Here is a 27,324-nt window from a genome sequence, read left to right on the forward strand (position 1 = left end):
CTACAACAGATGACACAACCACTACAACAGAGGACATAACCACCACAACAGATGACTCAACCACTACTACAGATAACACTACCATCACCACAACAGATGACACCACCACAACAGATGACACAACCATCACTACAGATGCCAAAACCACCACTACAAAAGATGACACAACCACAACAGTAGGTGACACAACCACCACTACAAAAGATGACACAACCACAACAGTAGATGACACAACCACCACTACAACAGATGACACAACCACCGCAGCATATTACACAACCATCACCACAACAGATGAAACAACCATCACCACAGATGACACAACCACTACAACAGATGACATAACCACCACAACAGATGACTCAACCACTACTACAGATGACACTACCTTCACCACAATAGATGACACAACAACCACTACAACAGATGACACAACCACCACGACAGATGACACAACCATCACTACAACAGATGACACAACAACCACTACAACAGATGACACAACCATCACTACAACAGATGACACAACAACCACTACAACAGATGACACAACCATCACTACAACAGATGACACAACCATATCCACAACAGATGACACCATCACAACAGATGACACAACTACAACAGATGACATAACCACCACTACAACAGATGACATAACCACCACAACAACAGATGACACAACCACCACTACAACAGATGACATAACCACCACAACAACAGATGACACAACCACCACTACAACAGATGACATAACCACCACAACAACAGATGACACAACTACCACAACAACAGATGACACAACCATCACAACAGATGACATAACCACCACTACAACAGATGACACAACCATCACTACAACAGATGACACAACCACCACTACAACAGATGACACAACCATCACTACAACAGATGACACAACCACCACTACAACAGATGACACAACTACAACAGATGACATAACCACCACAACAACAGATGACACAACCACCACTACAACAGATGACACAACCACCACAACAACAGATGACACAACCACCACTACAACAGATGACACAACCATCACTACAACAGATGACACAACCACCACTACAACAGATGACATAACCACCACTACAACAGATGACACAACCACCCCTACAACAGATTACACAACCACCACTACAACAGATGACAGAACCATATCCACAACAGATGACACCACCACAACAGATGACACAACTACAACAGATGACATAACCACCACTGCAGATGACTCAACCACTATAACAGATGACACTACCATCACCACAACAGATGACACAACTACAACAGATGACACAACTACAACAGATGACACAACTACAACAGATGAAACAACCACAACAGATGACACAACCATCACCACAACAGACGACACAACCACAACAGCTGGGACAACCACTTCAGCAGCTGCAACTACTACCACAGCAGCTGCAACTACTACCACAACATCTGTAACAACCACCACAACAGCTGCAACTACAACAGATGTCACAACTAACACAGCAACTGGAAAAATTACCACAGCAGCTGGAATAACCACCACAACAGCTGGAACTACTACCACAGCAGCTGGAATAACCACTACAGATGACACAACCATCACCACAACAGACGACACAACCACAACAGCTGGAACAACCACTTCAGCAGCTGCAACTACTACCACAGCAGCTGCAACTACTACCACAACATCTGTAACAACCACCACAACAGCTGCAACTACAACAGATGTCACAACTAACACAGCAGCTGGAGAAATTACCACAACAGCTGGAACTACTACCACAGCAGCTGGAATAACCACTACAGCAGCAGGAACTACTACCACAGCAGCTGGAACTACTACCACAACAGCTGGAACAACCACTTCAGCAGCTGCAACTACTACCACAGCAGCTGGAACTACTACCACAGCAGCTGGAACAACCAACACAGCAGCTGGAACTACTACCACAGCAGCTGGAACTACTACCACAGCAGCTGGAACTACTACCGCAGCAGCTGGAACAACCACCACAGCATCTGGAACTACTACCACAACAGCTGGAACTACTACCACAGCAGCTGGAACTACTTCCACAACAGCTGGAGCTACTACCACAACAGCTGGAACTACTACTGCAGCAGCTGGAACAACTACCACAGCAGCTGGAAAAACTAACACAGCAGCTGCAACTACTACCACAACAGCTAGAACAACCACCACAACAGCTGGAACAACTAACACAGCAGCTGGAACAACTAACACAGCAGCTAACACTACTCCCACAGCAGCTGGAACAATCACCACAACAGCTGGAACTACTACCACATTAGCTGGAACTACTATCACAACAGCTGGAACTACTACCACAACAGCTGGAACTACTACCAAAGCAGCTGGAACAACCACCACAGCAGCTGGAACAACCACCACAACAGCTGGAACTACTACCACAACAGCTGGAACTATTACCACAACATCTGTAACAACTAACACAGCAGCTGGAACTACTCCCACCGCAACTGGAACAACCACCACAACAGCTGGAACTACTACCACAGCATCTGCAACTACTACCACAACAGCTGGAACTACAACCACAACAGCTGGAACTGCTACCACAACAGCTGGAACTACTACCACAACAGCTGGAACTACTACCACAGCAGCTGAAACTAGTTCCACAACAGCTGGAGCTACTACCACAACAGCTGGAACTACTACTGCAGCAGCTGGAACAACTACCACAGCAGCTGGAACTACTACCACAGCAGCTGAAACTACTACCACAACAGCTGGAACAACCACAACAGCTGGAAGAACTAACACAGCAGCTGGAACAACCACCGCAGCAGCTGGAACTACTACCACAGCAGCTGGAACTACTACCACAGCTGGAACAACTAACACGGCAGCTGGAACTACTACCACAGCAGCTACCACAGCAGCTGGAACTACTACCACAGCAGCTGGAACAACTAACACGGCAGCTGGAACTCCTACCACAGCAGCTGGAACTACTACCACAGCTGGAACTACTACCAGAACAGCTGGAACAACTAACACGGCAGCTGGAACTACTACCACAGCAGCTGAAACTACTACCACAGCAGCTGGAACTACTACCACAGTCGGAACTACTACCACAGCAGCTGGAACAACTAACACGGCAGCTGGAACTACTACCACAGCAGCTACCACAGCAGCTGGAACTACTACTACAACAGCTGGAACAACCACCACAGCAGCTGGAACAACTAACACGTCAGCTGGAACTACTACCACAGCAGCTGGAACTACTACAACAGCTGGAACTACTACCACAGCAGCTGGAACAACCACCGCAGCAGCTGGAACTACTACCACAGCAGCTGGAACAACCACCGCAGCAGCTGGAACTACTACCACAGCAGCTGGAACTACTACCACAGCAGGTAAATCAACTTGATTCAAACTTTCTGCAATGGAACATGAGGCCAGACTTTTTTATTCACATTTTAGTTTGACCTAATATACACATGTCACGTGGATGTTATAGGAAATATTCCTCAAACCAATCCAACAATATTTTTATTTCTACTCATGTTGACTCCTGCAAAAGAATACATTTACTTTTTGTTTATTTGTTTGTTTGTTTGTTTGTTTGTTTGTTTGTTGTTTAACGCTGCACTCAGCAATATTCCAGCTATATGACGGCGGTCTGTAAAATAATCGAGTCTGGACCAGACAATCTGGTGATTGATATCATGAGCATCGATCCACGCAATTGTATCCACCAAGTCAGCGAGCCTGACCACCCGATCCCTTTAGTTGCCTTTTACGACAAGCATAGTCACCTTTTACGGCAAGTATGGGTTGCTGAAGACCTATTCTGATCATATAGCAAGTATCATTTGCCCAGTAATAAAAAAGTACAAAGCCTTAACCAGCAATAGAAACAAACTGTTTTAGTCCACTAGTCCTAATAATAATAACATATGGCAAATTCCTTAATAATGGCAAATTTCTACTAGTCCTTATGATACCTTAAGTATGGGGCAGTTTGTCAAGGATGATAGGACTAGTGCCAATTGCTAATGCTGGCTTAACCAGAATCCACTGATGCCTGTTTCAGGGAGTGCCCTTGGCACCTGCTACAGCCTCTGTGACAGAGTGGAAACGTCACCACCATCTCCCAAGGATTTTGACAAAGTGGTTCAATCTCTGGTTCTCCCCAAAAATAAGCTTTCAAAGCAGATTGCTGCAAAACTATCCTCAAACAACACAGAGACCGAACAGCGGACAGGGCAGTCCTCCTGCATCATCATGCTGGTGCCATGTATGTTCCTCATCGCCTGGGACCTCCTGGACCTCTTCAGGTACATCTGCCGGAAGTGGCACAGCAATAGCACCAGGAAGAGGTTCTACTGAACATGGGAAAATGTGTGCTGGGACACGCTGGGACACGATTGGACACGATGGGACATGCTGGGACAAAAAACTACACAGTTTAAATTCAACATTGAAAGTCAAGGGGTCATTGTCTTAAACCTCAGGGCTCCAGATAACGACACAGCAAGGTCATGGTACGCTACATTTCACAATACATAGGTCACGATACACATATTCTCTTAAAATTGTGTGAAACTACTTGACTATAAATATTTCAGAGCAGGTTCAAAAGGAGCCAGCAGTATACAAGTTTGTAGCGACTATTTTTAGTGGATCATTAAACGAGTAGTTAGTAATTTATTTTAACAAGTGTCTTTGTATCGATACAGAAAAAAATGTATTGCGTATCGTATTGTCGCATGAAAACTCACGATGCACCTGTGAAGTGTTGTCCCCTTAGTGTTTACTCACATGTTATCATTCACAGGGGGTAGTGTCAGTTTTCAGTGTATTCAACATGTTCAATATATTTTTACTACCTTGGGCTCAGTTTACTAGGAATTTCGAAAACCTCTAAATAAACCCTTTTTAAAAATAATTCAGCCTAAAATATGCTTCCTCAAGTGTGTGACCCATCACGTAAGCTTGCAGCAACGATAAATCTTACAATTTGCAAGATGAAGTGCTTTTTCAATGTTCACTGAAGGAGAGTATATGTACACAATGCTTCCACTCGATCATGAGTGAGTGCATGAGTTTTAAAAGAAATACAAGTACAAGAGCTGGAAAGGCTATATTGGGTAATCGTGTTGTAATACTACAGTTTTTTGCAACGTAAGCAACTCAAAATTAATAGGTTAACAACTCTTACTTTCATCTTTTATGCAAACGTGCAACTTATCTGGATCTCTGATTCAAAAATTTAAAGTTTAAGAGTCCCCATCTAACCAAGGCAAGAGAGTTAACTGACTTTTAAAGTCCAGTTTCCACCCTTGCCGAACAAGGCTGGAATTCCTGTGGCTATTACGAGTTATGTCCCTTCTAAGCCTCTCCTATGGACCAATCGGATTCCACCTCTTGTATCACTTGCATTAGCTTCAAACAAAATGGCGGCTCACAGTCAAGACGATCTGATCGATAATCAAGATCTATGTTGTGATAAAACGGGTCTTACATCGCGAAGTGCATCAAATCACGTGAGCACCTTGATTAAAAACATGAAAAGATTTGGAAAATATCTGTTGACAAGGAGTTGGCGGTGCACATGCTTTGCAAATCCTGCAATCAACCGAAATCTGCATTACAGTTTACGAACCGGATTTCAATTCTGTTGCGCGATTGTGATTGGACGATGCATAGACTCGTTAGTCCAGCCTAGTTGGGCAAGGGTGGAAACTGGACTTTTATAGTCAGTTAACTCTCTTGCCTCGGGAAGATGAAGAGTCCCTAGATTTAAATACCATTGCACCAAAATTGAAGGCTGCAGGAACCCCATCCACCGCCACTCATCAACCCACCTCCCACCACCCTGCCCTATACACCTGACACATGAGAACCAGTTTGTGTATCATGGGAAAAAAAGGAATATCCCTATCAAAAGTAGAGAAGTACAGTTTGAATGTATATTAAAATGACAAAGTAGAGATAATTCATGGATAACAACTTCTTTATTTGCTGTAAAGGCGATGTTTCGGTTTCGGCTTGCACGACAACGGGATGAGGATCTATACCGAAATGTTGTAAATAAAGGAGTTGTTATCCATAAATTATCTCCACTTTGTCATTCGTCAACTTCTAAGTAATGCCTATCAAACAATTCATATCTTAAATGTCTGATCAGTATGATGGACTGTCATCTTTGACAGATTAGATAAATAAAAATATACAAATTTAAAATCAAAGAAACTTTTAACTTTCATTATGAGTATTCAAAGTACCTTTAATGCAGACTGGTCAATAAAGACAACATCATATTGGCAGAATTAATTCATAAAGTAAACACATTAACAATTTGTGATTGATTCCTTACCATTTGATTGGCTAACCAAGCATGGAATTTTGTGTTTGTACTTCAATGAACCAAAAACGAAATAGGCCACTCCCACTTAACTTACAGATTACTGTTTCCTGATTGGCTGATATAGAGTGGGATTGGCTTGTGTTGTAATATTGCACTGAATGATGATTAAACAACAAGCCTCAAAGTTAAAGTTTTTTAAAGTTTTTTTTTCCAGGTAGCCAGTGGTAAAATCAAGAAGTCAAGGCAATGTTGTAGGTAGCCAAAAGCATTTGAAATTATCTTTATCAAATAACTATTATAATATGTACAAGTTACAGCACTAGTTTTGAAATTGTATCTTAATGGAAACTGTACTTGAATTTTGTTACTTGTGACTTGAACATTGACGCTTATCCCATGAGCATTGTCAACTAAAATAAAGTACTAATTACATTAATTATTATATATTTTGGTTCGTTGTCGACTTTAGAAGGAATTATTTGAGAGTACAATTATTAGTAGATGTGTTTTCCAATATCAGCATTTATTTATTTTTGTGTCTACAGATGTGTAGCAATAAAATTAAGTCGGCACAAGATATTTTTCTAGGTAGTCATTTGGCTACCCTTGAATTTTAGACGGTAGACAAACTGACATTTAGGTCACATTGGCGACCGTTTTAGTCTCAACTTTGAGGCCTGAACAAGAAAACAGTCATCACTATCCCCCGCCTTGGGGCACATTATAGTTTTGTTTGTTCACATAGTAGTGAATAACATGGAAGTTAATGTTAACTATGAAAATACTTCATGGTGAGGCATAATACTAACATTGTTCAAGAGCCGTGACTTTGGAGAAAGTGTTTTTATGGCATCAATTATTTGCTCTTAAAATAGTTTTACAATGACATCCTGCAAGTATCACTGTGAACATGAAACTACTTCACTGTTGCAAGAGCCGTGACTTTGGAGAAAGTGTTTTTATGGCATCAATTATTTGCTCTTAAAATAGTTTTACAATGACATCCTGCAAGTATCACTGTGAACATGAAACTACTTCACTGTTGCACGATCTTGTCATGATCATTTTGTTGTTTTATGAAATACTGAATATATTTGTTCATGTTATTAAATTTATTCTATTAAATTTTGTTGTTTTATTGTTTAATGACACACTCTGTAATATGCCAGTGACACAACCACAACAGCTGGAACAATCGCCATGACAATGGACTCAATGACAACAGCTGGCACAATCACCATGACAATGGACTCAATGACAACAGCTGGAACAATCACCATGACAATGGACTCAGTGACAACAGCTGGCACAATCATCATGACAATAGATTCAATGACAACAGCTGGCACAATCACCATGACAATAGATTCAATGACAACAGCTGGAACAATCACCATGACAATGGACTCAATGGCAACAGCTGGAACAATCACCATGACAATGGACTCAATGAGAACAGCTGGAACAATCACCATTACAATGGACTCAATGACAACAGCTGGAACAATCGCCATGACAATGGACTCAATGACAACAGCTGAAACAATCGCCATGACAATGGACTCAATGACAACAGCTGGAACAATCGCCATGACAATGGACTCAATGACAACAGCTGAAACAATCACCATGACAATGGACTCAATGACAACAGGTGGAACAATCACCATGACAATGGACTCAGTGGCAACAGGTGGAACAATCACCATGACAATGGACTCAATGACAACAGCTGGAACTATCACTGTGACAATGGACTCAATGACAACAGCTGGAACAATAGCCATGACAACGGACACAACAGCTGTAACAATCACCATGACAATGGACTCAGTGACAACAGAATGAGCTGGAACAATCACCATGACAACAGACACTACCATAACAGACACAACCACAACAGCAGGAACAATCACCATGACAATGGACTCAGTGGCAACAGCTGGAACAATCACCATTACAATGGACTCAATGACAACAGCTGGAACAATAGCCATGACAGCGGACACAACAGCTGTAACAATCACCATGACAATGGACTCAATGACAACAGCTGGAACAATCACCATTACAATGGACCCAATGACAACAGCTGGAACAATCGCCATGACAATGGACTCAATGACAACAGCTGGAACAATCACCATGACAATGGACTCAGTGGCAACAGGTGGAACAATTACCATGATAATGGTCTTAGTGACAACAGCTGGAACTATCACTGTGACAATGGACTCAATGACAACAGCTGGAACAATAGCCATGACAACGGACACAACAGCTGTAACAATCACCATGACAATGGACTCAGTGACAACAGCATGAGCTGGAACAAAAACCATGACAACAGACACAACCATAACAGACACAACCACAACAGCAGGAACAATCGCCATGACACCTTGAACACCATGACACCATCACCACAAAGACAAGCAGAATATTCCCAACAGCTAGAACAACTACCCACAACAGCTGAATCAACAACCAAGTAACAACGTGGCCTGTATTTAATCCATGTCATTGACGTAGGTTGCCACACCTTGCAACAAGTCACCTGATCCATCAAGTGGCCTCAAATGACAAGCGTAGGTTGCTGGGAATCTACCCTAACCGCCGATTCCCCATGGGATGAATTCTATTAAGTCATGGATTCTTGGGGGATGGGGTTCAACAAAATATGATACAGTCCCAAGACCAATCTCACTGCCCCCACTGCCTTATAATAAATGACCCTAAGTGCCCTGCGCTGCCCTGATCAATCATAAAGTAATCTTTATAAGCGCCCTCAAATAAGACCGAAAATTTACACAACAGACCCTAAAGCAGAGAGGGTACAGGTCCTGATTACCTTGTGACTATTAAAACGTAATAGTTGGTTCACTACAACTCGATTTCTGAAAACAAACTTAACTGGTTGTGTATAGTATTTATAAATGCCCCCCTTTGTTAATTTTCAAAGCTCCAGGGGCACTTATTACAGTGAATATGGTAGGTGTTATCATTTTATACTGCAATGTCTGTTCAAATCTGTGTACTGTACATCCTGCAATAAGAGTTGGGTACACAGAGGCGTACAACACAATAAGCCCTGGGTCTCAAATAAGCATCAGGCCACGAATAAGCACCAGGGCCCACTTGCACAAAGCGATCTTAGCGCTACAATTATTGTAAATCCTTAAGATCGCGATCTTAGGCTTCGGCTACAATCGTCATTCACTTGCACAAAGTGATTGTAGGCTAAGATCATTGTAAGCTACAATCGAAACTTACAATTGGTCCGGACCAATCTTAAGTAGCTAAGATCGTTGTAGTCCCTGAATAAACTTGACAAAATTGCGTGCAAGGCTTAGTCTGTTTCACATAAATAATCTGCTTTACGTTCAAACATTGCCTCTCTTTTTTTCTAAACTTTATCATTCGAATCGACACTTTAACAACATGAAGAACGCACCACAGATTTAACGTCAGAAATATCGTTAATTACCATAGTTAAATACGTAACTATCGAGTCGATAGCTAAAAGGAATATTCCCATCCGACTCAATACTGAAAGAAATGTGAAACAACATACCTTTTCGCTAAACAAGGGAAGGATAAAAACCTAAGTCGTCCCGCAAGCGATTTGCAACGTCCGTGACCTTTTCGATAAATCAAGGGCAGCTAATCTTAGTTTATACTCTATATGGGAGTGGTTTCCCTTTGTATAAGCCCGTAGAGTACAATCTACCTTACCCAGTGTATCAATGTTGTTGAATCGCTGAGCTTCCCCTATATTTTTTGGGTCATATTCGTGTCAGTTATTTTGTCTTTAGTTTATCATGAAATTAATCTACAAATAAATACAAGCTGAAGAGCAAATCATACATGTTTAAATCTAAAATCAAATGGGACGGGGACGAGCGGTTAATCAGAGTTTAAAAGAAAAAAATACAAGTATTCATCAAACAAGCAAATATACATGATGAAACATTTGATTTTTTTGGCAAAATATCCCATAAATAGCAAAAACTAAAATTCACATTTTAAAATAACTTTTTTTTTAAATTAATACCTAGGGAATATATATTAACAATTGCTTTCTCGAAACATTACTCATTATTCTTATTTCCCGTCTATGCGTTTTTGAAAGTTCCCGACTTTCTGTGTTTTGAAATGGTAGTCATAACATCCTTTGTTGTAGCAACGAAACGAAAACATGAAGGATATATTTAGGATTTTACGAAAAACTCCCGCAAATAGATGACGATCATGCATTTACACGTTGGGTTTTAGGAAATACTATTATTATTATTATTTTAATTTTCATAATAATTGTGTTACTAAATAATATATTTATTCGCATTTCAATACTTTGAATAAAAACATGAGTAGGTATTTCTCTTGTTGAAATAGAAAACAATTCCTAAATCACGACAGTATTAATGCCGACAAGAATATATGCCTTCATTCTAGTAATCGTTTCCTTCAAATAATTGGGAAAAGTGCGATGGAGGGAGGTACGTGTTGCGTGTCGTTACCGGTTCCACTTATTGTATGCGCAGCAAACTATGCCCGTTTGCAGAAAACTATAGACAGGAGTCGAGTTTAAAATATTCGTACCTCCACAGTTGAAGATTTCAATCTTAGCTAAGATCGCGATCTTAACTCCAAGCCGTCTTACAATCGCGCTAAGATCGGTTTGTGCAAGTGGATTAGGACAATTGTAAGGTGATTGTAAAGTTGATTGTAGCCGCCTAAGATCGATTGTAACTAAGATTGTTCTGTGCAAGTGGGCCCAGGTCTCAAATAAACGCCAGGACCAAAATAAATGCCAGGTCTCAAATAAGCATCGGGACTCAAATAAGTGCCAGGTCTCAAATATGCGCCAGGACTCAAATAACCGCTTGGACTCAAATTAGCACCAGGTCTCAAATAAGCACCAGGTCTGAAATAAGTGTCAGGACTCAAATAAGTGCCAGGTCTCAAATAAATGCCAGGTCTCAAATAAGCATCAGGACTGAAGTAAGTGCCAGGTCTCAAAAAAGCATCAGGACAGCGCCAGGACTCAAATAAACGCCAGGACTCAAATAAATTTCAGGGCTCAAATAAGTGCCAAGACTCATATAAACTCCAGAACTCAAATAAGAGCCAGGATTCAAATAAATGTCAGGGCTCAAATACCGGTAAGCGTCAGGTATGTCTCAAATTACGGGAATAAATACAAGCGTAGAAACCAAGGATTCCATTTTAGCACTTCCGATCTTCAGCACCATATGATGTAAAGAGGAAGTGAGTTGATTCAGTTTGTATTTGGTGTTACATTTGTATCCACAAATATAGTACTACTAAATACAGAATTGATATCTGTTCTTTGCATGTAAACTTTTTGTAGTTCTTTGGTCAACACTCCACACAGTGTTTTTGTTGCAGTTTAGTATCACTATGTTCAGTTGCCATGACGAAATAAATTCTGTATCAAGAACATAACATTCTATCACATGTCAATTTATTAGTGCCTGTAGCTTATGCAACACCGTAGTTAAAATATTATTGTAGCTTATGCCACACCATAGTTAAAATATTATTGTAGCTTATACAACACCGTAGTTAAAATATTATTGTAGCTTATGCAACACCATAGTTGAAATATTATTGTAGCTTATGCAACACCATAGTTGAAATATTATTGTAGCTTATGCAACACCATAGTTGAAATATTATTGTAACTTATGCAACACCATAGTTGAAATATTATTGTAGCTTATGCCACACTGTAGTTAAAATATTATTGTAGCTTATGCAACACCATAGTTGAAATATTATTGTAGCTTATGCAACACCATAGTTGAAATATTATTGTAGCTTATGCCACACCGTAGTTAAAAATATTATTGTAGCTTATGCAACACCGTAGTTGAAATATTATTGTAGCTTATGCCACACCATACTTAAAATATTATTGTAGCTTATGCCACACCATACTTGAAATATTATTGTAGCTTATGCCACACCGTAGTTGAAATATTATTGTAGCTTATGCCACACCGTAGTTAAAATATGATTGTAGCTTATGCCACACCGTAGTTAAAATATTATTGTAGCTTATGCCACACCGTAGTTAAAATGTTATTGTAGCTTATGCCACACCGTAGTTAAAATATGATTGTAGCTTATGCAACACCGTAGTTAAAATATTATTGTAGCTTATGCCACACTGTAGTTAAAATATTATTGTAGCTTATGCCACACCATAGTTAAAATATCATTGTAGCTTATGCCAAACCGTAGTTAAAATATTATTGTAGCTTATGCCACACCGTAGTTAAAATATTATTGTAGCTTATGCAACACCATAGTTGAAATATTATTGTAGCTTATGCAACACCATAGTTAAAATATTATTGTAGCTTATGCCACACCGTAGTTAAAATATTGTTGTAGCTTATGCCACACCGTAGTTAAAATATTATTGCAGCTTATGCCACACCGTATTTAAAATATCATTGCAGCTTATGCCACACCGTAGTTAAAATATTATTGTAGCTTATGCCACACCGTAGTTAAAATATTATTGTAGCTTATGCCACACTGTAGTTAAAATGTTATTGTAGCTTATGCAGCACCATAGTTGAAATATTATTGTAGCTTATGCAGCACCATAGTTGAAATATTATTGTAGCTTATCAAACACCGTAGTTAAAATGTTATTGTAGCTTATGCCACACCATAGTTGAAATATTATTGTAGCTTATGCCACACCGTAGTTAAAATATTGTTGTAGCTTATGCCACACTGTAGTTAAAATATTATTGTAGCTTATGCCACACCGTAGTTAAAATATTATTGTAGCTTATGCCACACTGTAGTTAAAATGTTATTGTAGCTTATGCAGCACCATAGTTGAAATATTATTGTAGCTTCTCAAACACCGTAGTTAAAATGTTATTGTAGCTTATGCAACACCATAGTTGAAATATTATTGTAGCTTATGCCACACCGTAGTTAAAATATAATTGTAGCTTATGCCACACTGTAGTTAAAATGTTATTGTAGCTTATGCAACACCATAGTTGAAATATTATTGTAGCTTCTCAAACACCGTAGTTAAAATGTTATTGTAGCTTATGCAACACCATAGTTGAAATATTATTGTAGCTTATGCCACACTGTAGTTAAAATATTATTGTAGCTTATGCCACACCGTAGTTAAAATATTGTTGTAGCTTATGCCACACTGTAGTTAAAATATTATTGCAGCTTATGCCACACCGTAGTTAAAATATTATTGCAGCTTATGCCACACCGTAGTTAAAATATTATTGTAGCTTATGCCACACCGTAGTTAAAATATTATTGTAGCTTATGCCACACCGTAGTTAAAATATTATTGTAGCTTATGCCACACCGTAGTTAAAATATTATTGTAGCTTATGCCACACTGTAGTTAAAATGTTATTGTAGCTTATGCAACACCATAGTTGAAATATTATTGTAGCTTATCAAACACCGTAGTTAAAATGTTATTGTAGCTTATGCCACACCATAGTTGAAATATTATTGTAGCTTATGCCACACTGTAGTTAAAATATTATTGTAGCTTATGCCACACCATAGTTATAATATTATTGTAGCTTATGCCACACCGTTGTTAAAATGTTATTGTAGCTTATGCCACACCATAGTTGAAATATTATTGTAGCTTATGCCACACCGTAGTTAAAATATTGTTGTAGCTTATGCCACACTGTAGTTAAAATATTATTGTAGCTTATGCCACACCGTAGTTAAAATATTATTGCAGCTTATGCCACACCGTATTTAAAATATCATTGCAGCTTATGCCACACCGTAGTTAAAATATTATTGTAGCTTATGCCACACCGTAGTTAAAATATTATTGTAGCTTATGCCACACTGTAGTTAAAATGTTATTGTAGCTTATGCAGCACCATAGTTGAAATATTATTGTAGCTTATGTCACACCGTAGTTATAATATTATTGTAGCTTATGCCACACCATAGTTGAAATATTATTGTAGCTTATCAAACACCGTAGTTAAAATGTTATTGTAGCTTATGCCACACCATAGTTGAAATATTATTGTAGCTTATCAAACACCGTAGTTAAAATGTTATTGTAGCTTATGCAACACCATAGTTGAAATATTATTGTAGCTTATGCCACACCGTAGTTAAAATATAATTGTAGCTTATGCCACACTGTAGTTAAAATGTTATTGTAGCTTATGCAACACCATAGTTGAAATATTATTGTAGCTTCTCAAACACCGTAGTTAAAATGTTATTGTAGCTTATGCAACACCATAGTTGAAATATTATTGTAGCTTATGCCACACTGTAGTTAAAATATTATTGTAGCTTATGCCACACCGTAGTTAAAATATTGTTGTAGCTTATGCCACACTGTAGTTAAAATATTATTGCAGCTTATGCCACACCGTAGTTAAAATATTATTGCAGCTTATGCCACACCGTAGTTAAAATATTATTGTAGCTTATGCCACACCGTAGTTAAAATATTATTGTAGCTTATGCCACACTGTAGTTAAAATGTTATTGTAGCTTATGCAACACCATAGTTGAAATATTATTGTAGCTTATCAAACACCGTAGTTAAAATGTTATTGTAGCTTATGCCACACCATAGTTGAAATATTATTGTAGCTTATGCCACACTGTAGTTAAAATATTATTGTAGCTTATGCCACACCATAGTTATAATATTATTGTAGCTTATGCCACACCGTTGTTAAAATATTATTGTAGCTTATGCCACACCATAGTTAAAATATTACTGTAGCTTATGCAACACCATAGTTGAAATATTATTGTAGCTTATGACACACCTTTGTTAAAATATTATTGTAGCTTATGCCACACCGTAGTTAAAATATTATTGTAGCTTATGCAACACCATAGTTAAAATATTATTGTAGCTTATGCAACACCATAGTTGAAATATTATTGTAGCTTATGCCACACCGCTGTTAAAATATTATTGTAGCTTATGCCACACCGTTGTTAAAATATTATTGTAGCTTATGCCACACCGTGGTTAAAATATTATTGTAGCTTATGCCACACCATAGTTGAAATATTATTGTAGCTTATGCCACACCGTAGTTAAAATATTATTGTAGCTTATGCCACACCGTAGTTATTATATTATTGTCGCTTATGCCACACCGTAGTTAAAATATTATTGTAGCTTATGCCACACCGTTGTTAAAATATTATTGTAGCTTATGCAACACCATAGTTAAAATATTATTGTAGCTTATGCCACACCGTTGTTAAAATATTATTGTAGCTTATGCCACACTGTAGTTAAAATATTATTGTAGCTTATGCTACACCGTTGATAAAATATTATTGTAGCTTATGCCACACCATAGTTGAAATATTATTGTAGCTTATGCCACACCGTTGTTAAAATATTATTGTAGCTTATGCAACACCATAGTTGAAATATTATTGTAGCTTATGCCACACTGTAGTTAAAATATTATTGTAGCTTATGCAACACCATAGTTGAAATATTATTGTAGCTTATGCCACACCATACTTGAAATATTATTGTAGCTTATGCCACACCATACTTAAAATATTATTGTAGCTTATGCCACACCGTTGTTAAAACATTATTGTAGCTTATGCCACACCGTTGTTAAAATATTATTGTAGCTTATGCCACACCATAGTTGAAATATTATTGTAGCTTATGTCACACCGTAGTTAAAATATTATTGTAGCTTATGCCACACCGTAGTTATAATATTATTGTAGCTTATGCCACACCGTAGTTAAAATATTATTGTAGCTTATGCCACACCGTTGTTAAAATATTATTGTAGCTTATGCCACACCATAGTTAAAATATTATTGTAGCTTATGCCACACCATAGTTGAAATATTATTGTAGCTTATGCCACACCGTAGTTAAAAATATTATTGTAGCTTATGCCACACTGTAGTTAAAATATTATTGTAGCTTATGCCACACCGTAGTTAAAATCTTAAGCAACAGGTCCCAAATTACCCCCGGGTATGGAAGTTGATTCAAAGAATAAGAGCGCAGAGCACTTATTAGAGGAAATACAGTAACTATAAAACCTAGAGAACAGTGACATATTGTGTTATTATTATACCATTATTCCTTCTAATTAATTGTCATCCTACTCAACCTTAGCCGAAGCCATATCACTCACGATACAAAGACTAGTTAACATTTAATTCCATTCTGTAAAGAACTTATGTCTAGGGTTTTCAAAGGATATCAACAAGAAATGAATTCTAGCATGACAACTGATCGTCATGAGTAAACGCTTCCTTGGGCTTAAACAAATGGTTAGTTCTGCCACGGACTTGTATATACGGTTATATAGGTCCGTGGTTCTGCACAAGTGACTTAGAATGAGCCGGAAACACTTCCACTGGCATATTCAAGCCACGCATTTAGAGTATGTACATTAATTCAGACAAGCAATACAACACTTTCTTCAAAAACATACTAAATAAATGTACATGTATAAAACACTGCTCATTCATCTGTTCACCCACTGTAAACCTGTTTCACATGGACGCCCCCAGAGAGGCTCTCTCCCGTCAGTAATTACCTACCGTATTCGACGTAATAAGCGCCCAGGGCGCTCTCAAAATTAGAAATAGGTGGCTCTTAATTGAAATATTATTTTGGTGAAAAAGACAGTGTTGAAAGATAAATTTCGTGGTTTATGCTGACAGCCTGAAATGTTTATATACGAGAGATACATTTTTCCAGAATTTAAATGCCGATAATTAAGGGTGCATATTACACAGGAGTGTGTATTATACGCGAATAAATAAGTGTTGTGTACATTGATCAATCGGAAGGGGTGCTAATTGGTATTGTTCACTAGCCAATATATTAGCAAATATCGCCATGGGCACTTATTAGAGCAGGGCGCTTATTACGTCGAATACGGTATTACGTAATTGACTCTGTCCTCATCACACCAGGGGAGTGTCAGTACACTTAAACCTGAAGAAACCTACAAATTGTCCCCCAGGAGACAAACACAAGACCACACTTTTAATATTTTGCCTCAATGAACTTTTGCTCACTAACAATGCTCACTATTTACACTGAGTAGGATGAACTACAAATATAAATAAATTATAGAGCTTAATATGTTTGGTGTGAATATGGCGTAAAGACGTTTGGGACGATGGTCTAGTGTGATAAAACTATTGTTTGTGTGCATCAACAGATGAAGTGATCGATGCATATCATTTTTGGCAGTAATGATTACATTTAGTTACTTCTGAGACGACTGTGTTTGGTGTGTGGAAGGTTTGCAGGGGCCAAGACTACAACATAAAGAACATTTGATTAATTAATATTTTGAAAGGTGATAAGTTACCATAGTTATATTTTGCAAGAATTTTATAATTTGCCCTTCTAAAAACTTTTTATCAATTGCAGATGGAGTGGTCAGGCAAGGAAATATAAATTCAACTTTTTCTGTATTCGGTTTTGGATTTTGTCCAGTGATGCTGGGGTTTAAAATTCCTTGTTTAAGTGTGCTAATGTAACAGTTAAAATGATAATGGCATGGTTAAATTACTTCCTGGCGCCTCTTGGGCACTCTTAGAAATCATATTTACATAATATGATGCTTATTACATGAAGTCAGTGGTTGATTAATATACCTTCTAGACGAAGAAACGGAAAGTGAGTGAGTGAGTGAGTGAGTGAGTGAGTGAGTGAGTGAGTGAGTGAGTGAGTGAGTGAGTGAGTGAGTGAGTGAGTGAGTGAGTGAGTGAGTGAGTGAGTGAGTGAGGTTTTACATCACTTTTCGTTTGCAATATTCCAGCAATAAGATGGCTAGGGACACCAGAATCGAACCCGATATCATTGATATCATCGATATCATCATCATCATCATCATCATCATCATCATCCATCATCATCATTTCTGAAAAATGTCCAAAATGTCCGAATCACAAAGACACCTACCTTCTCCAGCTCATTGTTCAGACTCTCAATGGTCTCCTTCAGCAGGGTGAGACGTCTCTGTGCCTCCTCGCGCTCACCCTTCATCGCCTGACATTTACTCTCATACTCCCCCCGGTGCTGCCTCAGTATGTTCAGCTTCTCCTCCAGGGTGTCTATCTGGCTGCAGATGTTGTCCTCCTCCTTCGAGATGTTCCGTACCTGCACAGCCTCTCTCTGAATGGCATCGGCGAGTCTCTCACACTCCACCTGGGCGGTCGTCTTCTCCGACGACAGGACGTCCAGGCGTGTATGAAGATTCTGCAATTGCTCTGCGTAATGATGGTTATCCACTGAGAAAGGTGTACCTACAAAGGAGAAATAGGTCCGGGCAATCCAATATCTTCATCCCAACATTTTAGTCTCCGAGCCCCTATTGCAGCACTGTTAGCCCAGTCATTGAAGCAGCAATACGTAGTGTAGCTCCCCGTCGGCATGCCAAACACCAACCCCTATTGCAGCACTGTTAGCCCAGTCATTGAAGCAGCAATACGTAGTGTAGCTCCCTGTCGCCATGCCAGACACCTACTCCTATTGCAGCACTGTTAGCCCAGTCATTGAAGCAGCAATACGTAGTGTAGCCCCCCGTCGGCATGCCAGACACCTACTCCTATTGCAGCACTGTTAGCCCAGTCATTGAAGCAGCAATACGTAGTTTAGCCCCCCGTCGGCATGCCAGACACCTACTCCTATTGCAGCACTGTTAGCTCAGTCATTGAAGCAGCAATACGTAGTGTAGCTCCCCGTCGGCATGCCAGACACCTACTCCTATTGCAGCACTGTTAGCCCAGTCATTGAAGCAGCAATACGTAGTGTAGCTCCCTGTCGCCATGCCAGACACCTACTCCTATTGCAGCACTGTTAGCCCAGTCATTGAAGCAGCAATACGTAGTGTAGCCCCCCGTCGGCATGCCAGACACCTACTCCTATTGCAGCACTGTCAGCCCAGTCATTGAAGCAGCAATACGTAGTGTAGCTCCCCGTCGGCATGCCAGACACCTACAACTGTGGGTTTGAATCCCAGTCCGCCCTGATCACATTTCTTGGTTGTCAGCACGATACCAATGCTGGTTGGTACGCTTTCACCCACATCAAGCTGACACGTCAGTATGGGTGTGCAACTGGTGTAAAAGTATGTTGCAATACGGCCATCAGCTACACATGTATCGTAATACAACCCTTGTGTATTGATATATTCAAGTATAGTCGCAGGAGAAATAATAGATAATCATATAAATTAAATCTACCATCTTGAAGTATTTGGATGGATTGTTTCCTATCTAAACCATGTAAACAGCACACACTGTCTAAATTAACATTCCATATTGATGACATCAACATACTCTGAGTGAGTGAGTGAGTGAGTGGAGTTTAATGCCGCTTTTAACAGTATTACAGCTATATCACGGTGTGTCAGCTTAATGTGGGAGGAAAGCCAGAAGTGATGCAGGTCTCAGACGTTTACCACTTCGGTGAAACCCACAAGCATGGGTACGGTGCAGACAAACCTAGAAACATAATCGGGGCGAACCGGAATTCGAACCCTCAACCATAGGTTTATGGCGCACCCTAGGGACGCAACTCTGCACAGCAAATCAATCATTGCTAAAAGCAATGTAATACCCAACTCACTCCCTCAATCACTCACTCACTCAAACAGTGAGTGAGTTGGGTTTTACGCCGCTTTTAACAGTATTCCAGTTATATCACGGCGTGTCAGCTTAATGTGGGAGGAAATCTCGAAGCGATGCAGGTCTCAGACGTTTACCACTTCGGTGAAACCCACGAGCATGGGTATGGTGCTGACAAACCTAGAAACATAATCGGGGTGAACCGAGATTCGAACCCACAATCATAGGTTTCTGGCGTGCCCAGACGACTGGGCCACCCGTGCCACCCACTCACTCAAATAGAAAACGTTCACTTGAAAAGACATATTTCTGAAAACAATAATATTGCTTGTTATTGGTATTCAGCTGTCACAACTTATTAGAACAAGACAACTTTTTTAGCGGTATCCAATACATTATAGTGTCATAAACAACTCTTATTTCCCTTGGCTACCATCTGGCGTTTTAACTAAATTATGCTGCACAATTATAATTGTAGTCTATGGTCTCTTGTCATTAGTTGCACAAGTGAGTGGGTGAGTGAGTATGGTTTTAGCAATATTCCAGCAATATCACAGCGGTGGACACCAGAAATGGGCTACACACATTGCAATAATGTATGTGAGTTATTATCTATGACAAGTTTTATATCGATAATCGTTATATTTCTTCCCATCGACAATAATTCCGATTATCAATCTTTTTAGCCAGCCCTATCGATAGGGTCTTCCTAGTGCATGAACAAACGTAACTCACTGGAAGTTTGTTCAGAATTGGCCAGAGTGAAGAATCTGATTTCAATGAGATTGTTTACCCCTCGTGTGTTCCTGATAATTCTGCGGACTGTACTTGTCATCCTTCCTGTATGTCCGTGATGGAGAAATCTTCTGCACAGTTTTCTTGCCCTGATATTCCTGTATGATCTGCTGTAGCATAATGTTACAGGTTGTTGAGCCAATGCTACAGTAACACTCTGGACAGAGTTCTCTCCCTTGACAGCACTCGCGGCACACTGTGTGTCCGCATGGAATCAACAACAGAGGCGTGAACTGGGAACCAATCTGGAACAGAAGGACATTGTCTTGTCAAGATGCATGTCATTGTGAACGCTGGTTCAAGAGAATTTTGCACATGCCATTAGATGTGTCAGATTCGCAGGGGCATCCAGCCACTAGGGCTTGGATGGGTAACACGGGTACTCGGGTCGGGTGGGTCCTGAGTAGGACCCGGGTACCCACAGGACTACCTGTACCCGTGGTTAGTCACGTGATATATTTTTGAATGAAAATAACAATAAAATTCCATGGTTGCACTAGTACAAGTTGCTAATGTTGCATTTCTTTCTGACTAAGGGCACATTCCTTTGGACTTTTATATATCTGAGTGAAGACAAGCTTCAGTCAACTTCAGTGTATGCCTGAGTAAATATGATCTCGTTCCAGCCCTACTAGTTACCATGGCAACACTGTACAGGCCCATCTTTTCATACTTCAAGTCTCAGGGTGACGCCTAAGGACTTCTACATTTAAAAGCTGTAGCAGGTTTTCAGATCAGTTCATTTTCTAGGACATTGGCTGACTATCAATATGTCCTGAAGAGATTTTTTAATTTGGTAAAGACATAGAACGATGTCTTTTCAAGTGTTGAAGAAATCATGAAAATGTCCTAAAAATGACAAAACAACAAAACAATCACATGACGATGTTTGCAGAAACAAAAGTACAGAACAATTAGGGAGATTTCACTTGCACGGTTGTATCATGTCAGTGAAGGCGTGTTCTGTAAGAGATGCTGGGGTACGTACAGACATCTTAAATTGTTTGCTAGGCCTTACTTAGACAGATGACAAAGTAGACACAATTTATGGATAACAACTTCTTTAATCACTGTAAAAAAGCGCTATTGCAGTACAGATCCTTATACCGTTGTCAAGACTGTCTTACTTGACAACGGTATGAGGATCTTTACTGAAACGTTGCTTTTTTACAGTAATTAAAGAAGTTGTTATCCATAAATTGTGTCTACTTTGTACAGACATCTGTCAGTGTACAAGTTGCCAAATCACATCTGAACATTTGAAGTTTAGTCAAGAGGGCAATTTGTCATTTTTGAAGCATTTGAAGCATTTCACACTCAAAACTCAACAGTCAGAAGAAGGGCTGGGACGATACACCAACTGTACGATCTGATACGTATCACGATACTTTGCTCATGACCTGATACATATCACAATACTTGCATGTGGTTTTGTCTGTGGTGCGTAAGCCATCCTTTTCATAGACAGGATGGCCAAATACCTAGCACACTGATAATTTACAGTTGGCAGTGTCGAGTATGGCACAAGGGATGAAAGTATTTACGTTTTCACTACTCATTTTCACTAGTAATTAGTCTTTGGTGTAAAATGTATTGAGTGAGTGAGTGCGTGAGTGAGTTAGGTTTAACGCCGCTTTTAACAGTATTCCAGTTATATTGCGGCGTGTCAGCTTAATGTGGGAGGAAAGCCCGAAGTGATGCAGGTCTCAGATGTTTACCACTTCGGTGAAACCCACGAACACGGGTATGGTGCTGACAAACCTAGAAACATAATCGGGGCGAACCGGGATTCGAACCCACAATCATAGGTTTCTGGCGTGCCCAAGGGACGCAACTCTGCACAGCGAATCGCGGCGCCTTAGACGACTGGGCCACCCGTGCCCCCTTAAGTAAATGAAACAGGAAGGATGGACAGACACTATATCCTCCGCAAACATTGTATGGATGGGGATAATAATGGATTATCTTTTGAACCCATCCAAGAAAATTAATTAAAAAATACCCACCATTATTTCTGAACAGCATGGACAATGGTGACTGGACATATTTGAGGACGAATCTCCATTTTCTAATGGCAGTTCTGACGACACACGTCGCTTGCTTTGATAACCACCTGTCTTATATTGACGATCAGTCCCATTTAAATCAAGATCCTTCTTAACACGTGAAACAATTCTGTCTGCTAAAGCATCAAAATCTTTCGGTGCCAGCAATCTTGATTTTAACTCTTCAAATTCTCCCTCAGAAAAGTCAGAAAACTCATCTCTTTGTTGACACACTGGGGCAGATGTTCCTCTTGGAATGTAAGCTGAAGCCTCATCTAGGTCATGTGATTGCTCATCTTCGTCCCTTACACCAGAGTCTGTAGTTTCTGGGGCGACATCAGAACTGGTCTGTCGAACTTGCAGCCAATTTTGGAACTTTCCCCGGGCATTTATTTGACTGGGTCCTCCCCCATTGGCGTTGTTTGGTTTAGACGGTCGTGTATTGAGTCGACCCTCAGCACTCTGTGTCCTTGACAACAAAGACTTTGGGGCAGGAACTGAAGCTTTCTTTGGCCCATTTCTATCGTTGGAATGACTCTCCTTACTATTCGCTTGAAAAGAAAATAGCGTTGTTAGGCAACAATAAATTAATGATTACACTTTCATGCAAATGTTTCAAAATGACAAGGCATGTTAGGTTTTCTTTTTTTTCAAAACATACTTTTCAAGGCATGTGCGTACACTTACTCTCAATGGCTGTGATTCAAATGAAGCATGAATGCTTCATAGGACAGCATACAGTGTTCCTGTTTACCGGTAATTACCAGTTTTTAACCGTAACAATTAGGCTTGGACCGGTAATTCATGTGACTGCCAGTCCCATTGGACCGGCAAATATAGTACATTATAAAGATCTTTGTTGTTGAACAAAACATAAGCAATAGTGAAATTTTTCCGACCAAAGTCAGCTTGTCTGTTACCATCAGGGATTCCCCTTGTCTACTTTTACTGGAAGGAAATAACATTTTGCCTTGCTTCGAGGTTAAATATATGTGTAGCGACTTTGTCTCGTAATATTAAAAAATAACAGAGAAAATTGTGACTGCACTTTGTGTGAATGACTTGTAGATCTAACAATGTTACTGCAGAGATGACATCATTGCATTGAACATGATGTATGTAACATTTTCATACGTTTTTTATTTATTGAAAGTTGGGACTAACAAAACTTAGGGTGGACTGATAATCTTTGGAGTTTCAAAAGCCATCGGGAACACTGACATATAGGGCTTATTTAATCAAATAATAAAGAAATAAAGGAACATGCATAATAATTATAAATGTCGGTTGATATCTGGGTGTGATAAAATAATGTGAAGTCGGCTCTTAGCTGGTAATGCGAGCGAGTGAGTGAGCCTCATTTTTCAAGCGCCAATTCATAATCAGGTCCAGACGCAACACCTGACTTCAAGGTGTATGTAAATTTCAGTGCCTCACTCAAATTACTGGGCGTTTGTTACATGGACCACTACTCGATCTCTTGTATCATTATGGTTTGCAACAATTATCATGTAACACCTGTATATCTACAATATACAGCAAAGTTAGTTTATAATTCATTGTGATATGACATCAAAGTAGGGGTGACTATTGGTCTGGATATCACTATTGGGATAACTATTGATGATGAAAGAAACTATTGCGATAAATATTGATAGTTTTCAGTGTATCATTTTAGATGGATTTTAGAGTTGAATTAAACCTTGGAACTGAAGTTTCCTTTGAATGTGATAACCATAACAACAAATAAAAAGTAAAGTTTGAGATATGACTGATTTGTTTTTTCTTTACCCTAATAGTTTAAGAAAAAGAAACTTCCACATTACCATGTGTAAATTACTACCACTCATGATCAAATGAAAAACAAATTTGAACAGCATTGCATGTATTTTATTGATATGATAAATACAATCAAAACTATCGATATTCCTAACTGAAATCGATACTATTGATGGGAAACTGATTTAACAATCGATTTATTGACTTTAAGTGCTTACCAATAGCAATATATCGATATTTCGATTTATCGTGACACCCCTACACCAAAGGATCCAGATTAATGAAACAAATCATTACCTCGCCAGTGAATCAGGTCACCAGCTGCCATATCAAACTTGAGGTACGATCCATGTTTGAAATATATAACGCTAAGAGATAACATTAGAGATGAATGTAGAACACTTTCCATTTTTGCACTTTTAAAGTTTATTTCATGTAACAGAGAAAATGTGTCTGAAAGTTTTCTAGCGCTCATAATACTGCCGCAGCAGTAGAAACTAAGATATTTAGCCCACTAGTCCTTATAATATCATATAACAAACCCTTAAAAATGGTAAATTTCTACTAGTCCTTATGATACCTTAATTATTGGGCATTTAGGCAAGGACTACAGGACCATTGCCAATTTCAAACGCTGTGTCGCCATTTTGAAAATAGGTTACCTCCCTTGCATGGTGATTACAAGGTGCAGTGATTTGAGTGTACCTTGTAATTTGAAGGCATCACTGAAATCTCCAGGCAAAGATGCCAATAAAGAATAATACCTCCTTTAGGAAGAGTTATCGATTTTTTTTCGCATGTCAAGTAAAACAACAAAACATTTAGTAATCTGAATGCAACATTGAAACTTGTGTCAGCCTTGAAATCTGATGTTGTGTCCAGCCCTGATAATACAGCACAGGTACTTATATGATATGTACCCCTGGTACCCATATGTTTACACAAATATACCAGGACTTGGCAATAAATAACACAGCACTCTGTTTTCACAATGCACAGAGTGAGTGAGTGAGTTAATATTTAACGTCACATCGGCATTATTTCAGCCATATCGTGACGACACAATGCACAGACCGGCTGTCAAGTAATGTAAGTTGTGTGTGTGTAATATGCCGCAGTTGTTCTGTATCTCTCATCCTCTACAATCCTGCATGTTCCTGAGGCAAGGGAGTTAACTGACTGTAGAAGTAAAGTTGCCACCCTTGCCGAACTAGGCTGGAATTTCTGGGCTTGATCTCAGCGCCACCAGTGGGTATTACAATTTATGTCCCTTCTATGTCCCTCCTATTGACCAATCAGATTCCACCTCTCATATCACCTGCATTTGCTTCAAGCAAAAAGGTGGTGCCCAGTCAAGATGATCTGATCGATAATCAAAATGTAATAATAATACTAATAATAATAATGTAGCAGGTGTATATATTTGTATTTTTAAATAGCTTTGTTTGTAAATAAAACTATTTCAAGTTTTGTTTCTGTTGAACTATATTCAACAGAGGTTTGTTTTTATCCAGCCCTCTAGTGATCAATCACATCCCAAGGTATACTACATTCTTTGTCCAGCCCTCTAGTGATCAATCACACCCCAAGCTATCCTGTGATTGGTCAAATTCAAACGTTACCTTCTTGCTCTGACTAACTCCATATTGCCACCTTCACTATGCACTGCATTTGGAGCATTTGTAGATCACCACTAAAGGTTGGTTAATAATTTATCTTTACTTCTAAATAGGATTAAATAGTAATCAAAGATTAGGCATTATAAATAAGCATCTAAGAAGTAATTATATTTACATTGAATCATATATTTCTATTAATGTCGATGTTTTGAATGAATGTGTTTTAGAGGCTGAACTTTAACCTAAGCAATGGTGTATTTTAATATTATCTTGTATGTATACATGATAAGTTATATCTACAATTATGGAAGTGCACAAACTATGCATTTTGTTATTCATTTCACTGTATTTAGTCACTCTAAGTATTTATTCCTGCTCTTTCCTCTACAGGATAAATCATGAACGGTGACATTTGAAGGGTATCACGTTTCACACCCTTGTGCCACACATAGGGTATGTGTAACCATTTTACTTAATATGTACTGTAAGCTATTTCTATCATATCATCTAACAATACTTAGTTGTAAGTAATGTAACAGAAATGATTGTATTGCTTTGATGATTATATGACAGGGTATGAAACTCCCAAAACTTTCAGCCAGACCACAGGACTGGCTAGCTGGAATACTTGCCAGCCCTGACCAAAACCTGCCTGCCCACTATAATCATATGTTTCTCAGGATAATTTAATTAAAACTTTAAATCGAATTCATTGGACATGAAGTAATGCAAAAAAAGAAATAGCAAACACTTTTTAGGTCACATTTGTATTTAATATCCTAGAATACATCATGTAAATATCCTTATTCCTAAATAGGGCCTAAATTTTAGGTTGTCTAAAAGCTAACGGGGTTTCTTTTTGGTTACATTTTATGATTCAACTTTACAAGTGAATTAATGCCTATCATTGGGAAATATTTAGAATATTTTCACATATGAAATACATGTATAACCCGACCGTCGGGCAGGGGGATTTGAAAATCTGGCAGCCCGAGTTGAAATCAACCCGTCTAGGACAGT

At 39.0% G+C, this 27,324-nt stretch overlaps 1 protein-coding gene across 1 annotated transcript in view; it reads right to left on the reverse strand.

Moving 5' to 3' along the window:
- The window catches only part of LOC125377408, a 50,379-nt gene that overhangs the window by 19,478 nt on the left and 3,577 nt on the right, over nt 1–27,324 (reverse strand). The window contains exons 3-5 of the mRNA XM_048390551.1: nt 22,868–23,457; nt 20,860–21,106; nt 18,400–18,743 (exon numbers count right to left, since the gene is read on the reverse strand). Of these exons, the coding sequence (XP_048246508.1) occupies nt 18,400–18,743; nt 20,860–21,106; nt 22,868–23,457 (1,181 nt within the window). The remainder of the gene's footprint in view (nt 1–18,399; nt 18,744–20,859; nt 21,107–22,867; nt 23,458–27,324) is intronic.

Source organism: Haliotis rufescens, unplaced genomic scaffold, assembly GCF_023055435.1.
Source record: "Haliotis rufescens isolate VD_foot unplaced genomic scaffold, xgHalRufe1.0.p SCAF_10, whole genome shotgun sequence".
Lineage (NCBI taxonomy): Eukaryota > Metazoa > Mollusca > Gastropoda > Lepetellida > Haliotidae > Haliotis > Haliotis rufescens.